The sequence below is a fragment of the Aspergillus costaricaensis genome (genome assembly GCF_003184835.1).
Source record: "Aspergillus costaricaensis CBS 115574 unplaced genomic scaffold BO79scaffold_27, whole genome shotgun sequence".
In the NCBI taxonomy this organism is placed as follows: domain Eukaryota; kingdom Fungi; phylum Ascomycota; class Eurotiomycetes; order Eurotiales; family Aspergillaceae; genus Aspergillus; species Aspergillus costaricensis.
The window spans coordinates 245,267-259,475 of record NW_020291827.1 but is presented as its reverse complement, the minus strand read 5'-3'; the positions used below and the strand labels follow the sequence as shown (position 1 = coordinate 259,475).

Sequence of the window (14,209 nt, the reverse complement as noted above, 5' to 3'; positions counted from 1 at the left end):
TTGTGATCTTGGATTGAAGTCCATAGCTACTGTAACTAGAACTAGAAAACAATCAGAGTTAATGCCTGAACCCCTGAAATCTGAGGCAGAAAGCGGGATTGTAGACTAAGGGGCTTGGCGGCCCAAAAAGGGAAGGTGCCCGCCGAACAGCAAGCGAGGTTGAGCCCTAGCCCAGAAGGGCCAGCAGAAGCCCTAAAGGCAAAAACTGCCCACTAACGCCGGCTCTCTCAAAACTGACTTGACCGCCGCCGCCCATTTCGCCCTCGCACGACACACCCCCAACCTACGCCCTCGGCCGTTTCTTCGCCAATTCAATAAAACAGAAACGCAATCATGGCTGCTGTCCAGGGAGCTATTTCGAAGCGCCGCAAGTTCGTCGCCGACGGTGTCTTCTATGCCGAGCTGAACGAGTTCTTCCAGCGCGAGCTGGCTGAGGAGGGATACTCCGGCGTCGAAGTCCGTGTCACTCCCACCGTCACCGACATCAGTACGTCCGCCCGATATTTCATTTTGCATTTGATTCCAGACCCTATGTGTTGTGTTGGAAAAGGCCGGAATTTGGAGATATGAAGAACCGATATGGGACGAATGAATGGTTCATCCGGGAGGAGGAAAAGGAAAACAATTATCGGAATACGGCCTGGAATATTTCAACCAACAACGGGAAACTACTGGGGATTTGAGACGATTTTTTATATGCAAAAGAAGATGGAATATATGTGCCAGTTGCTAACGGATGCTCTCTTTCTTTACAGTCATCCGTGCCACCCACACCCAGGAGGTTCTCGGTGAGCAGGGCCGCCGCATCCGCGAGCTCACCTCCCTCATCCAGAAGCGCTTCAAGTTCCCCGAGAACTCCGTTTCCCTCTATGCCGCCAAGGTCCAGAACCGCGGTCTCTCCGCCGTCGCTCAGTGCGAGTCCCTCCGCTACAAGCTCCTCAACGGTCTGGCCGTCCGCCGTGCTTGCTACGGTGTCCTCCGTTTCATCATGGAGAGCGGTGCCAAGGGTTGCGAGGTTGTCGTCTCCGGAAAGCTCCGTGCTGCCCGTGCCAAGTCCATGAAGTTCACTGTACGTCTATCAACAAGCGATTGAGTTTCATTTTTCGAATGGTCGGATCGGTCCCGAAGCAGTGGTGGAATTTGCGCATATCCAACGACAACATTACCAACTACGATCTGCGAAAACGAAGCAACTGTGCAAGGACCGAACCGAAGATACACCTACCATTCGAAGAACCACTCCATCATATGCATGATATAAAAGTAACAGAAAAACTAACGATATTTCTTCCAAATAGGACGGTTTCATGATCCACTCCGGTCAGCCCGCCAAGGAATTCATCGACAGCGCCACCCGCCACGTTCTCCTCCGCCAGGGTGTCCTCGGTATCAAGGTCAAGATCATGCGCGGTTCCGACCCCGAGGGCAAGGCCGGTCCCCAGAAGACTCTCCCCGATGCCGTCACCATCATCGAGCCCAAGGAGGAGCAGCCCGTCCTGCAGCCCATGAGCCAGGACTACGGCGCCAAGGCTCTTGCCGCTCAGCAGGCCGCTGAGCAGCAGCGTCTGGCCGAGCAGCAGGCCACCGAGGCCCAGGAGGGTGCCGGTGCCGAGGCTTACGCCCAGGAGTAAAGAAAAAAAAAATCATATCCCAAACAAAAGAAATTTCATTTGGTTTTTTTTTTCTTCTCCATTAGGCCCTGCTTCTCTTCTTCCCTGTTCTCGAATATCATCTTCATTACCTAGTCTCCTGTCCCGCCCATTAACCTAACCTAACCTAACCTAACTCGAAACCTCTTTCTCTATATCTCTTACCTATGACGCATCCAAATAAACAACTACTTTGATGACCTCTAAGCTGTTTATTCAACTCCCGGCTCTCCCTCTCTCCCTATCATGAATGATGGGGGAAGGATAGTTGCGAGACGCCCTTCTGTGGTTGTATTTTTTCCTGTCTAGTGGAGACTCTAGGCGGAACTGGGAATGAGAAGAATGGAAAGGTTGATGAGTTGGTTGTTCTTCCTAGTATTCTCATTGGCTTACGTCATAGGCTGGGTCTGGGTAGGACCTGGAATCTTAAAGTAGTACTAGTACCTAGGCACGTGGGGAAAAGAGATTGTTTGGTCTGCTGGTATTGAATTTGTGTCTGTCCTTTCGTAGGATTGTGTAGTCTTGTTACTGGTATACGTAGTTGGTTGCCTACATATTATGGTTTATGTATATATATATCATCGGTTAGTACTAACTGAACTAAGTACATCTTGTTTTAAGTTGCCCCATAAGCCTAGTACTACTATAAGAAGTTACCACTGTACTCTTACGGCAGGAAGAGTTAGTATGAGGTAAGTTCAATGGGCTTGAACTAAGAGTACTAACTATTACCAGACCAAGGAAGATATAGTACTCCTAGTACTAAGATTTACTGCAGCTGAGCCGACGGAGTGATGGCGAAGTTTTCAACACCTGCTGTATTATATATCATGAGTATTATTGAACACACTAGTAAATTGTGATAGACTACTTTTGGCTTCTGACAGTTCTCGTTCCTGGTGACGATGACATTAAGAAGTAACAATAAAATAAATCAATCATGGCATCAGCTACTTTTCTATGTAACATCTATCGTCTACGCATGACTTTGCTTTGACCTCACGCCGTCGCTTACAAGAAAGCTTCGACGTTGATCTCCAGAGTGCTGACGGGGTACTTCAACTCGTAGTTCTCCAACACCGTCGGGTGCAGGATACCGAAGGCACCGATGACGTGCTCCTTGCCAGCTATGCGCACGTGGACGGAGGCGGCGTGTCCGGGGAAGTAGGTGGGTTCTAAGGCGTCTAGTTAGTGACCTGTATATCTCGGGATGTCTAATTGCTTCTGACTTACCGTCAAGCTCCTCAATCCAGTACTGAGAGTCAGCCATAGCGGAGTTCTCAAGGCCCTCCTCGCCAGTGATGAAAGCGCTCTTGAGCATGGCCATGACACGGTCCAGGAGACCGTGGACAACCTCGAAACCACTCGTCTTGCCGTACCAGGCAGCAGCGAAGTGCCTCTCGTTACGACTCTTACGCTCCAGAGACAGGTCCTTGAAAGCGACATCGCTGACCTCGAAGACCTTCATGGGCACGGCGTGATGCTTGTTCTCACGGATGGTCTTGAGCAGACCGGGCAGCAGGCTTGTGCGGACAACCTGGAACTCAGTGGTCTTGGGGTTGGCCAGCTTGACGGCGGTGTTTCCGTCGTCCTTGCGGTTGAGCCAAGCGAAGTTCTCGTCGTGCGAGCACAGGATCAGGGGCAGCACCTCAGACCAGCCGGCCATGGCAGCCTCCATGCGCACAATATCGGTAAGCTTGTTGATGGGGAGGGGTTGAGCAATGGTACCGGACTTGCTGGGGAAAGACCGGGGAAGGTTGTTGAAGCCATAAGCGATGGCGACATCCTCCATGATGTCGGCTTGGTGGAGAACGTCGGCTCTCGTCGGAGGGATAAACACATCAATCAGATCCTTGGAAGCGGTAGAGGGCTTCGCATCGTAAGCCATCTTCTTCAGGAGAGTGCAAATCTCTTCGGGGGAGAGCTCCAGGCCGCAGCACTGGTTGAGGTAGGAGACCTCGGCCTGAGTCGTACGGGGCGCAATGTCGGGGACGACTCTAGTCTCGTTGTTGTGATCGGAGATCACCTTAACAGGCTCAATCCTATTCGTCCAGTGAGCAGGGGTTTATTATTAGAACCGAGAGGAAGCGGGCTTACGTGAAAGGCTCGGAGGTGTATTGAGAGAACATGGACACAATGATCCGGTTAACGATCTCAACCTTCGTCTTGTCAAGGGCAGTGATCTCGATGAAGACGTTCTTGGTGTCCAGGGTGATCTTGGAGTGATCACCGTTGATGATAGGAGGAAGAGAGCAGACGGTTCTCTTGGAGTCGTAGATCACGGGGTAAACGGGGGAGTCGCGGATGATGTGGAGGTACTTGCCCAAGTGCTTGTCTTTCTGTTACATAGTAAGCACCTAGTAAATTCGTCTCGTCAGACACCTGTGGGCCATACTTCGTAGAAAGCCATCAACTCCTCGCCGTTCATTTCTTTCGTCTGGTTGAGAGGGACAAACTTGATGTCCTTCGGGGGAAGGGCCTCGTATGTGAAAGGGCCCTGGATGGTGTCCAGATCGTGGGTACCGATGGAAACAAGGGTTCTTTGCCTGGCGAGGTTCTGGTGGAGCTTGTCTTGCAGGGCAATGAAGGATTCGTAACGCGCTTGGTCGAACTTGATATTGCGGAGAATGGCACCGGAGACGAGGGGACGGATCTTCATAGTCTACGCTCACATTTTAGTTTCATTCATGTTGAGCCAGATTTTCGGTCGTAACATACGTCCTCCTTGACGATGATGGTCTGGAGTTCACCATTGGCAGGCTCGACCAGCTTGTAGTTGGGGAGAGGCTGACGGCCTAGGAAGATGTTGAGCATGAGGGCGATACCCTCGAAGCACAGCAGGTCATATCTAGACACCTCTCAGTATGTGAATTTTGGATCATTAGAGTTATCGCGGGTGCGTACCGGTTGGCGGGGATCTCGATCTTGAGCTGCGGGGGTTCCTGCTTGCCGTTCACGATCGGTCTGTCCGAGTTGGTGGTCTGGGTTTGAGTTAATACTGTGACTTTCAAGAGGCGAAAACGGTCGGAGGAGAATATACGTCTTCATCGAGTTCAATTCCTGTGGAAAAGTAGTAGTTAGCGCATTGCCCCGCCAATCCCGGTTCAGGATGTCCGACGTACCGAATTCGAAGCACAGCTCGTCGAACTCCTCGGTGGTATAACTAGGGAGGTTGGTCAGTATGAAGAAAGAGTATCCAAGGGGATAAATTGCGCATACTCCCGACCGAGCGCCTTGAAAAGCGCCTCCTTGTCAACGGAGATGGTAGGCATGGTGATGAGCGGGGGAGGTTCAAGACAGGGCAATAAGAAAAGTTAAGAGGGAGAAGAAAACCAACAGACTGCCTGAGGAGAAGGATAGTCTGTGTAAGTCCCACCACGAGGTCAACCGCAAGTAATCAGCGGGGGGGAAAAAGAGGACGGGCAACAAGAGCGCTGGGCTTCAATCGGACAGTATGCCACCGTTTGGGTAACTCTACAGTTAGTCTAGTCGGAGTCATAAAGTCTTTTGTTCCCCGTTGGGGCTTGACCCTCTGTGAGGGCGGCGGGCAAAGCCACTTAAAGCGCACCGCCACAAGACCATCACCCCTCCTTTTTTTCTTGCTTGGAGGTTCGACCCTCACCGGACTCGGACTTCCGTACGGGACAGTACACCGCCTGCTTGCGCTCTCCCCTTCACCAGCCACAGTCCGGCCTCCAACAAGTCCAAAGCAACCTCTCCAGCAAGCCCATCTCGTCACCTTCGCAATTCCCCCCCCTCCACGGATTAGCTTGATATCACCGCTCACAAGTCTTCCATTTTAACCCCTGTCGCATCATATACGGGGGCCTTCTATCTTTCACGATTATCTTAGATTGGACCATATTCCCTGTTTGGTCCCGGTCCAATTGTCGAGGTATGATGATACTGATGTTCTTGCTGCTGCTGTTGTTGCTCAAGTGTCCTGCGGCGGCCCAAACCCCACGAAACCTCGCTCCGGGGTTCTCAACTCACCCTCTACTATCTCCCTCTCCCTCCCACCACACTTCCCCCCCGCTAACTCGATACCTTTTCACCTCTGTATAGGTTCTTAGCATCCTCCTTCCTCTTCACGATATCCCCGCCCCCTTTTGCCGGATTGCCTTTCTTCCTAGGAAATATTCGTCGTGTTCGCGTGCGAGCGGGTCGGATCGTAGCCTGAACGAGGACTTGGACCGGTCACATCCTTGCCTCTCTGCGTATTTCCCTAACAATCAACCTCACACTCATATATCATTCTCGCAATGGAGGGCCAAGGAGAGAACGACGAGCTTTACCCTATCGCCGTCCTTATTGATGAGTTGAAGGTATAGTTGCCCTCGTGGCCATCCTATCCCTGACGCACGAACATCGGCAGTCCTGATCCTGAGAATGTCACAGCATGACGATGTACTCCTCCGCCTCAATGCCATCCACCGTCTGTCTACTATCGCTTTGGCCTTAGGGCCCGAGCGGACCCGGGAAGAACTTATCCCTTTCCTTGATGGTTAGTACCGTCAACGCAAGAAGGATAGCTTTCTGGTCAAAATGTTTCCCCTAACTCTTGCGCCATAGATTCCGTCGAGGATGAAGATGAGGTTTTGACTGCACTGAGTGAAGAGCTGGGTAATTTCATAGAGTATGTCGGGGGTCCGGAGTACGGGCATGTACTCCTCTCTCCGCTCGAGAACTTGGCCGCTATTGAAGAGCCTCTGGTCAGAGAAAAGGTTAGAGAGCCGCAACCGTTTTTATGTGGTACTCTCCCTTCGTGCTGACATTGTTTCAGGCTGTGGAATCCCTCAATAAGATCGGCGAGCAGTTGTCCGAGAAGCAGATCGAAGAGAATTTCATCCCGATGGTCCTACGCCTGTCGAAAGCCGACTGGTTCACCTCGAAGGTTTCCGCGACCGGCCTGTACTGTGTTCCGTATAGGAAGGCTTCTCCCTCATCACAGCAGACCCTTCGGCAATACTATGGAGGCCTCGTACATGATGACACACCGATGGTGAGGAGACAGTCGGGCAACAACTTGGCGAAGTTTATCAAAGAATTGAATACCCAAATCGTTATCGAAGAGATGATACCCCTGTTTCAGCACCTTGCAACAGACGAGCAGGACAGTGTCCGCTTGCTTACAGTGGATGTTCTCATCTCGATCGCGGAAGAGATCCCCAAGGAGCAGCAGCCCAGCCATGGTGTTCTTTTGACCTCCTTGCGCAACCTGTTCGAGGATAAGAGTTGGAGAGTCAGGTACATGGTTGCTGATAGATATGAGAAGGTATCTTCTGTCCTGACGATGCTCCTTCCGCCGTGTGTTGTGCCTTTTCTGACCTCGTTGGTAGATCGCTAAAGCTGTGCACGAAGAGGTCGTAACTCGTGATATGGTTCCCTCTTTTGTCAAGCTTCTGAAGGACACCGAAGCCGAAGTCCGTACTGCCATTGCTGGACAGATCCCAGGTATGATTCTCGCCTACTTTAGGCTCTTACAATGGCTAACCGGCGTTAGGCTTCTGCAATCTGATTGACCGAGACACATTGCTCAACGAAATCATGACTAGCGTGGAAGACCTTGTCTCTGATCCATCTCAGCATGTGCGCGCCGCGCTTGGTACTCAGATCAGCGGTCTTGCACCGATACTCGGAAAGGAGGAGTCAGTACCACCGATTCGCAGACACCGTTTGATTAGCTTACTTACAAGCCATGTTCAGGACTATTGCGCACCTCCTCCCGATGTTTTTGCAGATGCTCAAGGACGAGTTCCCCGATGTCCGCCTTCATATCATCTCCAAGCTGGAATTGGTTAACAAAGGTGAGACGAACAACTCGCGTTCATTATAAAGCATACATAATCTAATTGTTATAGTTATCGGCATCGATCTTCTCTCACAGTCACTTCTCCCGGCTATTGTCCAGCTGGCTGAAGACAAGCAATGGAGAGTGCGTCTCGCGATTATCGAATACATTCCCCTGCTTGCAAGCCAATTGGGAGTCAAGTTCTTCGACGAACAGCTCAGCGAGCTTTGCATGGGCTGGCTCGGTGATACTGTTTTCTCCATTCGCGAGGCTGCTACTCAAAATCTGAGGAAGCTGACGGAAGTGTTTGGTGTCGACTGGGCTAAGGGCTCTATCATCCCCAAGGTGATGGGGATGGGTCAACACACCAACTACCTGTACAGAATGACAACATGCTTTGCCATCTCCGTATGTTGATTGATCGTTCCTACAGACATTGCCCTGCTAACTTTATTCAGACTCTCGCACCCGTTGTTTCTCTGGACATCATCGAGAACTCGATTCTCCCCATCTTGGATCGACTTGTCTCGGATGAGATCCCTAACATCCGTTTCAATGTGGCCAAGTCTTATGCCGTGCTGATCGATACCCTGCGTCGCCTCCCTACAGAGGGAACCCTCACAGACCTGGAGAAGGCAGGTAAAACTGCCACGCCATCCCCGCGGGGTCAGGACCTCATCCAGCAAAGAATCCTCCCCAGCTTGGAGAAGCTGCAGGAGGACGAAGACGTGGATGTTCGGTACTTCGCAACGACTGCCGCAGGCGGCCATGAGGAAGTCATGCAGACTTCACCGTAGGCTACTTTCCCAACTCGGCGTAGGCCAGCACCTGCTTGTTGATGCAAAGCACCTTGGGTGTGAGTGGGAGTAATATCAACGGCACTCGCACTAATTTGGGTGGAATTCAGTTTTGTCAAACTTAGAAATAGTCAGAGCGTCTGACTGGTACGAAATGCTCATGGCGTTCTAAATGTAGATTCTTTTGGTCCACGATCAACCCTCCTGCAAAAAATTTTCTCTTATGTTTCCCGAAGATGTAATCGCAAATGTGTAGCACACAAGTGCTATTTCAGGAGAATCGCTGATTAGAAGCAGCAAACAACTTGGTAGATCTCATTCAGTATCATGTGATCCCGAGGGCCTAGGATGCGCTACTTCCGTAAAGCCGTCGGTGTAAGCCAGGCATCCGTCTATTTAATCTTTAGTCCACGTGTGGTTCCTGAGCCTGAGAGGTTGCTCAATATCTCTAAACTGCCGTTGACGTTGCTAGACGCCTCATTTCTTAACCTTGTTGTTTACTTATCCGCAGCCGTGAATACAATGTCGTTTTCTTGGCCGTGGCATTTCACGTCTCTCACAGACGCTGAGAAGCAGCAACGTCGGGAGCTTCTGGATTTACGTGGATTCTACGCGCAGTGCTCGGTGTTGGCTGCTCTTGTTCTGATTCGACTATATAAGAAGTCCTTTGGCGAAGCCCCTGACACCGAAAAGCCAACCGAGAGGCGCTCGCGGCGAAAGAACCTGGAGAAATCATGGTTGGATACGCCCCCAGTTGCTGGCTGGATGGAGACTCGAAGACAATACATCGTCTGTCTCATCTGGCTTGGCTGGCTGCTGAGTCTTTGCATCTGGAATTCTGGTGAAGGTGGGTCAATCTTTTCTATGATATTTCCCGATACTACTAGTACCCGAGATGGTCGGGTTTGGGGCATAGGATTACATTTGTCTGGGCTCCGATTTGCCAGAATCTACACTTTGTGTTCATCTAAGCTCCCGCGAACTACAACAATCCTGTGTCTCATATTCTTAAATCACCCACATCGTGGAGACGAAAGCTAAGCTATTGTTGATATAAACAGATTATCTCCACTTTACCAAAGCTCTAGCCCATGTCAGCCTCTCCCAGCTCCCCTTGCAGGTGCTCATGTCACCGGCCCTGTACATGAGTCCATCACCAGGATCACCGTCCGTCGTGTCGGTTATCACATCCGTTCCGCAGCCGACCATCAACGCCTACCATCGTCTATTTGGTCGGATTGTTCTTGCGCCGCTGCTCATCGCCCACGCTGTCATGTACGATTCTTTCTTCCTGCAGTCGAGCCACCCTGATTTCGGCTCGCTCTTTGCGAAGCGTATCTGGGATTCTGATGTCCAGTGGGGTATCGCTGCTGCCACCATGGTGGGCGCGGTCGCTCTCTTTGCTCGTCCGGCAGCCATGCCTCGCTGGGTACGCTGGTTGAAACCAACTTCTGCCAAGTCCAGGCAGCAGGTGTTCTACCTTGTGCATGTTTCCATCGTGGGAGCCCTGGAACTTGCGGCTTTCTGCCATGTTTCGGTGGCGCGCACCTATATTCTTGAGTCATTTGCGAGCTCTGCGATCAATTTCACCTGTTGCTACATGATGCAATAGACTCAATCTTTTGTGAGGCCTGGCACGTTCGTTGCCGATAAGCTATGCTAGAACAGCGAATTATCAGGGTTGTGGCTTTAGGGTACGGGAATAGTTAACGATACTGGTGTCCTACACAATCATGACACATATTCGAGGGCCGATGGTGTAGATATTCGAATAAACATAATGGGATTTCTGGATTATCATATAAAGCATGATCTCTCCGCAACGCAAGCACATATCAGTTCAGTAATACGGTTAAATAGTAGATAGTAGCGAACAAAGGCCATCCTACCGACGCAACGTACATCCTGCGCCATCGCATTAAGCATCCCATTTACTTCTGCTACCAATTGGTAGCATTTCTTGATGGGCTTCTAAAGAAGGTCAACTTATTATACCTTCATACAGAAACACCATAGGACCGGTTACTGCCTATTGGAGCCTTGTTTGACACAAGTTATGCTTCCTCGCTGTCATTTCGAGACGGTGGGATGCTTTCTTACTTTGTTGTGGTATCGCTCTTGCTGAGCTGCTTCAAGCGTCTATGTCTCTATCATTCAACAGAATATGTTGGCCATTACTATCACCACTCTGGACTTCTGGCTGCCAGAGCTATCTCTTCTTGATGATTCCTCCTGCAAACTATACCACAGCAACTGATTGGGCGGTTCGACTCCATCACTGCAATTTACGGTCCACCCAGCTATGTATGTATTTCAACCCGTGATCCACTGCACTCGATTAGGCAATGTAGCTGGTACATGCAAAACAAACTTCATGAGACTCGCACTGGGTTACTTTCGGCGCGCCAGTGCCTAGACTGACGAGGTTACTGGCTCCTCCTCTTTTTCCTTCCGGCTTATCCCAAGGGCAGGAGCAATATGTCCCAAGTCGCGTGCGCACTTTCCTAGTTCGTGCATGAAGATATTCCTACCAGCACTTCCGATACAGTCAGTTCTTCATTGTAGCACGCTGTTTAAACAAGAGACAGAGTCCGAATCGTCTATCTCTTTCTTTCAAGCCTTCACTCAGAGCCACTAGCTGCTTGCTCGGTTTTCCTATTTTGCATCCACCGGTGTGTTGTATCCACTAGGAACAGCCATGGTCAAGTATGACATTCCCACCCTGCTGGCACTCAGCAACCATGGACGGATAGATTTCAGCAAATTTACTGAGCAGGCCGTTGGAAGTAAGTCTTTCTTTTTCTTATCTAATGTTAGTAGTGAATGCTGGAAACGAAGAAGAATATTTTGCTGACACAGAAGTCTCTTTATCACTAGATAACGTCCTTCGACAACGTAAACCCAGTACGAGTGTCTTGTCAGAGCAGCCGGTCAACCGGTCAAGGAATGCCTCAAACTTGTCACGCCAGAGCGAACGAACTCTTTCAGTTCCAGAGCACGCTGTAATTTATCCCTCTCGGCAGCCAAGTGACCCTCCACAGAGCATCCGCGCGCACGCCGATGCCGGATTTGTTCAGTTTCTAAAGGAGCATACATCCCCGAAGCACCAGCGTGTCACTGCTGGAGGCCGAATCGTTCCAATGGAACCACAGTCCCCTACCCCCAAGGCGAAGCAGCCGGTGCGCAACATAAGTGCAAGAGCCAGTGATCAGAAGATATCTAAGCCTTCATTGCGAGATGACACTAGAAACAAACGCGAAAACAAACATGTGTTGTTGCAAGATAACAACGCAAGTGTTAATATTTCTATAGCTGCACCGCAGCCTGCTGAAAGTCACGACGATATACGTACCATACTGCCTCAAAGCGGTAGTGCAATTGACCAGCACTTCTCAAACTATGGACAAGCACCGACTCTTCTTTCTACGGCAGCTACCACAGGGCTGTTCTCCCAACCCAGTCTTCCATGGGCCATGAGTGACCTACCAATACCTCAAATCGCCTTACCAGCCCCGGAAGTTATACCAGCGGCCTCGGACTACCCTATGTATGCCTTTGGAGATGGTCCATTATCGTGGGCTTCAAACATGTATCCTACCCTGGGTACTCAAGGCCCCGTAATCCCTTCCATGCCAGCAGTCCAGCCATATCCCACTGTTACCACGACTTCTGACTTTTCCGCGGAAAGCAATACAAGTAGCGGCAGGGCGACCTCATTTCTTGGTCAGCTTCCACCTACCTATGACTCTCTTTGTCCTTCTCTGGGCCCTCAATGGCATCAATATGCAGGTGGGCAAGTCCCAGCTCTTAATCAACCAATGATGGTTAGCACTCCTCAAACACCGACGTACCAGAAGTCTCTGGAAGATGCTGCAAAGGAGCATGAGTCTCTTACCAGTAAGCTATCCGGTATTGATAGGTATATGGCTGTGCACAGTTGGGATCTCGACCCAAGTGCCAAAAAGATTCTAGTTGATCAGCGAATGAGTTTGGTGAGAGAATTGGATGCGGTGAGAATATACAGAGAACATCTCGAATGGGTTTCTGGAAGATTGAACACAACGATCCCAATCAGGCAACATCCCTCGAACGTCGCATCAATGTATGTCGCCAGCGGCCTCACAGGTAGTCCATCTCTAATGGGACCTTCGCTGTGCACACCCAGCTCCGCTTCTGCGCTTCCAGCTTTTTCGATGCTGCCACTAGCAAACGCCCTTTCGCAGTCGCTCTCCCTCAATGAGACCGTTAACGCATCAATGCCACTACATGCTGTATCTGAAACCTACCCATACAATGCGACAATCGGCTCAACAGAGGTACGTCCAAACCATAACTCAATCAAGGATGCTAGCTTTTCGCATGCCGCACGAGGAATTGAGACACGGATCGAACCCAAGAGGTCAGACAAACAGGTCCAGACGCATGGCGAGGCCAAATCGAGAACTACTGACGGAACTGCTGGATGGAAAACACCTTCGAAGATAACCGCTTTGGACGTTGAAAAGGTGCATCATCAAATTGAGGAGGCCACTCGCCGAGGCGAACCACTCGATGGGCTTCTTCGGGAATTATCAGCCGCTACTTCCAAATTGATTAAACAAAGGCGAGATGAACTTCATGAGCCGCGCGGGTTGCTGTCAGCCGTGCCTGCTAAGCACAACCGCAAGAATCGCGCGGAAAGTGAGGCGGGTGCCGTCAAGGGACTATCAGACAAGCATGAAGCTCATGCACCTCTGATGCGACACTCAACCAAGGCCTGGAAGCCCGGGAAGGAGCTGCGAAGGCCTGGACTGCACAGCGCAATGGGCCCGTACATGAGTGCGAAAGAGATGGAAGAGGGTGATGACCATCAATCTATATCGTCGTATGTGTCAACGACGGACTCATGGGCTACCGTTCATCAAGGAGAGTAAGTACCGTCCGCCTTGGAATGGTATAACTCTGGAGAATACTAAGTTTGCAGGCATCGACGTGACAAAAAGCTACGGAAGATCAAAGAAAAACGGGCGAATCGAGAGATGGCCGAAAGGTAGTAAGAATCTTCGAGCACAGGCAATCAAGCTGATGATGTTGCGCAGCAGATCCCGTGGTCCACTTGAGCATCCCCATGTATCGAATGAAGCCTTTCTACCAGGTCCTCAACGTCCTCGAGGGCAGAACTTGGGTCAGCCAGGAGGACTATCGATATACAAGCCACGCAGCCCCCCAACGTTGGTAAACCCGATTGACCCGGCGAGGCAGACCAGCGTGGAAGAAATGAGACAGCAGTATCCCCAGCTTCTGACGCAGTATTTCAACAAGGACCGTGGTCTAGCCTTTCAGAAAACAGCTGCCTTGGCTGTCTCGCAGAATGTTAATGCACATGGATTTCTGCCCCCTTTCGAAGGCGTAGGGAATGCGCCCCATAAGAACAGGAGTGCACCAACGGACATGACCGAAGGTGGAATGTATCTATTCAGCGGAAAGATGTCAAGCTCCAAGCAACATGATGGACCCGGACAAAGAGGCAAAGAGGCCCCTGGACCAGCCAAGCAAGCTGGAAAGCCGTGATTGAGTCGGGTAGAGCGAGGTCCCCGCGGCGTCCACATATACGATTCTTTCTGGAACAGATGAACGGGGTCAGATTACCACCAGCAATCAGCGGTGAGTCCTAGGAGCAGGGTTCGAAGGGCATTGGGGAAAGCAGTTGGAGATATGGCCGTATGGCATCATTGTATTACATGTATTCAAGGGTACCTCTCGTCCTACAGAGTCAGACCCTTACGGTTGGAGTATATCTTAGAATGAGGGATAGTGTTAGTATGGTATCACTGGAAAAAGTTATTTTTCACAAGTCTTTGAGGATGAAGATCAGTCTACTTGTGCTGATGCAGCGAAACCCCCAGGGGATGGTTAGATAGCAGATGCAGTCGGACCTGGGTCACTGGTAAAACCGTTTGGAGTGGTATTTATCGATCAGTAGCGATCAGGAG

General features: G+C 50.7%; 5 protein-coding genes across 5 annotated transcripts; 4 read left to right on the top strand and 1 right to left on the bottom strand.

Annotated features, from left to right (window-relative positions):
• Window positions 1-227: 227 nt before the first annotated feature.
• Window positions 228-1,661, top strand: BO79DRAFT_210482 (40S ribosomal protein uS3). The gene is made up of 3 exons (XM_025682811.1): window positions 228-487; window positions 756-1,069; window positions 1,299-1,661. The coding sequence occupies exons 1-3, from the start codon at window positions 334-336 to the stop codon at window positions 1,629-1,631; spliced, it is 801 nt and encodes a 266-aa protein (XP_025536957.1). The 5' UTR covers window positions 228-333; the 3' UTR covers window positions 1,632-1,661.
• Window positions 1,662-2,552: 891 nt separating this feature from the next.
• On the bottom strand, window positions 2,553-5,129 carry BO79DRAFT_199754 (phenylalanine--tRNA ligase subunit beta). Its single transcript, XM_025681439.1, has 9 exons — window positions 4,869-5,129; window positions 4,772-4,812; window positions 4,690-4,709; window positions 4,554-4,630; window positions 4,368-4,497; window positions 4,045-4,311; window positions 3,747-3,988; window positions 2,883-3,691; window positions 2,553-2,824 (listed from the first exon to the last, which is right to left on the bottom strand). The coding sequence occupies exons 1-9, from the start codon at window positions 4,919-4,921 to the stop codon at window positions 2,661-2,663; spliced, it is 1,803 nt and encodes a 600-aa protein (XP_025536956.1). The 5' UTR covers window positions 4,922-5,129; the 3' UTR covers window positions 2,553-2,660.
• A 638-nt stretch (window positions 5,130-5,767) lies between these two features.
• On the top strand, window positions 5,768-8,547 carry BO79DRAFT_38697 (protein phosphatase 2A structural subunit TPD3). Its single transcript, XM_025689167.1, has 9 exons — window positions 5,768-5,974; window positions 6,048-6,153; window positions 6,222-6,373; window positions 6,433-6,924; window positions 6,989-7,103; window positions 7,153-7,297; window positions 7,356-7,456; window positions 7,511-7,848; window positions 7,899-8,547. Exons 1-9 carry the CDS (start codon window positions 5,912-5,914, stop codon window positions 8,235-8,237), a joined length of 1,851 nt encoding a protein of 616 aa, XP_025536955.1. The 5' UTR covers window positions 5,768-5,911; the 3' UTR covers window positions 8,238-8,547.
• A 136-nt stretch (window positions 8,548-8,683) lies between these two features.
• Window positions 8,684-10,022, top strand: BO79DRAFT_210478 (putative metalloreductase Fre8). Its single transcript, XM_025682810.1, has 2 exons — window positions 8,684-9,084; window positions 9,299-10,022. The coding sequence occupies exons 1-2, from the start codon at window positions 8,760-8,762 to the stop codon at window positions 9,847-9,849; spliced, it is 876 nt and encodes a 291-aa protein (XP_025536954.1). The 5' UTR covers window positions 8,684-8,759; the 3' UTR covers window positions 9,850-10,022.
• A 913-nt stretch (window positions 10,023-10,935) lies between these two features.
• Window positions 10,936-13,806, top strand: BO79DRAFT_271360 (uncharacterized protein; the record flags this gene model as incomplete). Its single annotated transcript, XM_025687349.1, has 4 exons — window positions 10,936-11,023; window positions 11,115-13,146; window positions 13,201-13,269; window positions 13,316-13,806. The coding sequence occupies 4 exons, from the start codon at window positions 10,936-10,938 to the stop codon at window positions 13,785-13,787; spliced, it is 2,661 nt and encodes an 886-aa protein (XP_025536953.1). The 3' UTR covers window positions 13,788-13,806.
• Between the last annotated feature and the right edge of the window lie 403 nt (window positions 13,807-14,209).

Coding starts and splice junctions, on each gene's coding strand:
- BO79DRAFT_199754 (XM_025681439.1), bottom strand. CDS start 4,921: ATGCCTACCATCTCCGTTGACAAGGAGGCGCTTTTCAAGGCGCTCGGT. Junction 4,813..4,868: donor TTCAAGGCGCTCGGTCGGGA/GTATGCGCAATT, acceptor CAACCTCCCTAG/TTATACCACCGAGGAGTTCG. Junction 3,692..3,746: donor TACACCTCCGAGCCTTTCAC/GTAAGCCCGCTT, acceptor CTGGACGAATAG/GATTGAGCCTGTTAAGGTGA.
- BO79DRAFT_38697 (XM_025689167.1), top strand. CDS start 5,912: ATGGAGGGCCAAGGAGAGAACGACGAGCTTTACCCTATCGCCGTCCTT. Junction 7,298..7,355: donor CCGATACTCGGAAAGGAGGA/GTCAGTACCACC, acceptor AGCCATGTTCAG/GACTATTGCGCACCTCCTCC. Junction 7,457..7,510: donor GCTGGAATTGGTTAACAAAG/GTGAGACGAACA, acceptor TAATTGTTATAG/TTATCGGCATCGATCTTCTC.
- BO79DRAFT_210478 (XM_025682810.1), top strand. CDS start 8,760: ATGTCGTTTTCTTGGCCGTGGCATTTCACGTCTCTCACAGACGCTGAG. Junction 9,085..9,298: donor CATCTGGAATTCTGGTGAAG/GTGGGTCAATCT, acceptor TGATATAAACAG/ATTATCTCCACTTTACCAAA.
- BO79DRAFT_210482 (XM_025682811.1), top strand. CDS start 334: ATGGCTGCTGTCCAGGGAGCTATTTCGAAGCGCCGCAAGTTCGTCGCC. Junction 488..755: donor TCCCACCGTCACCGACATCA/GTACGTCCGCCC, acceptor CTTTCTTTACAG/TCATCCGTGCCACCCACACC. Junction 1,070..1,298: donor CCAAGTCCATGAAGTTCACT/GTACGTCTATCA, acceptor TCTTCCAAATAG/GACGGTTTCATGATCCACTC.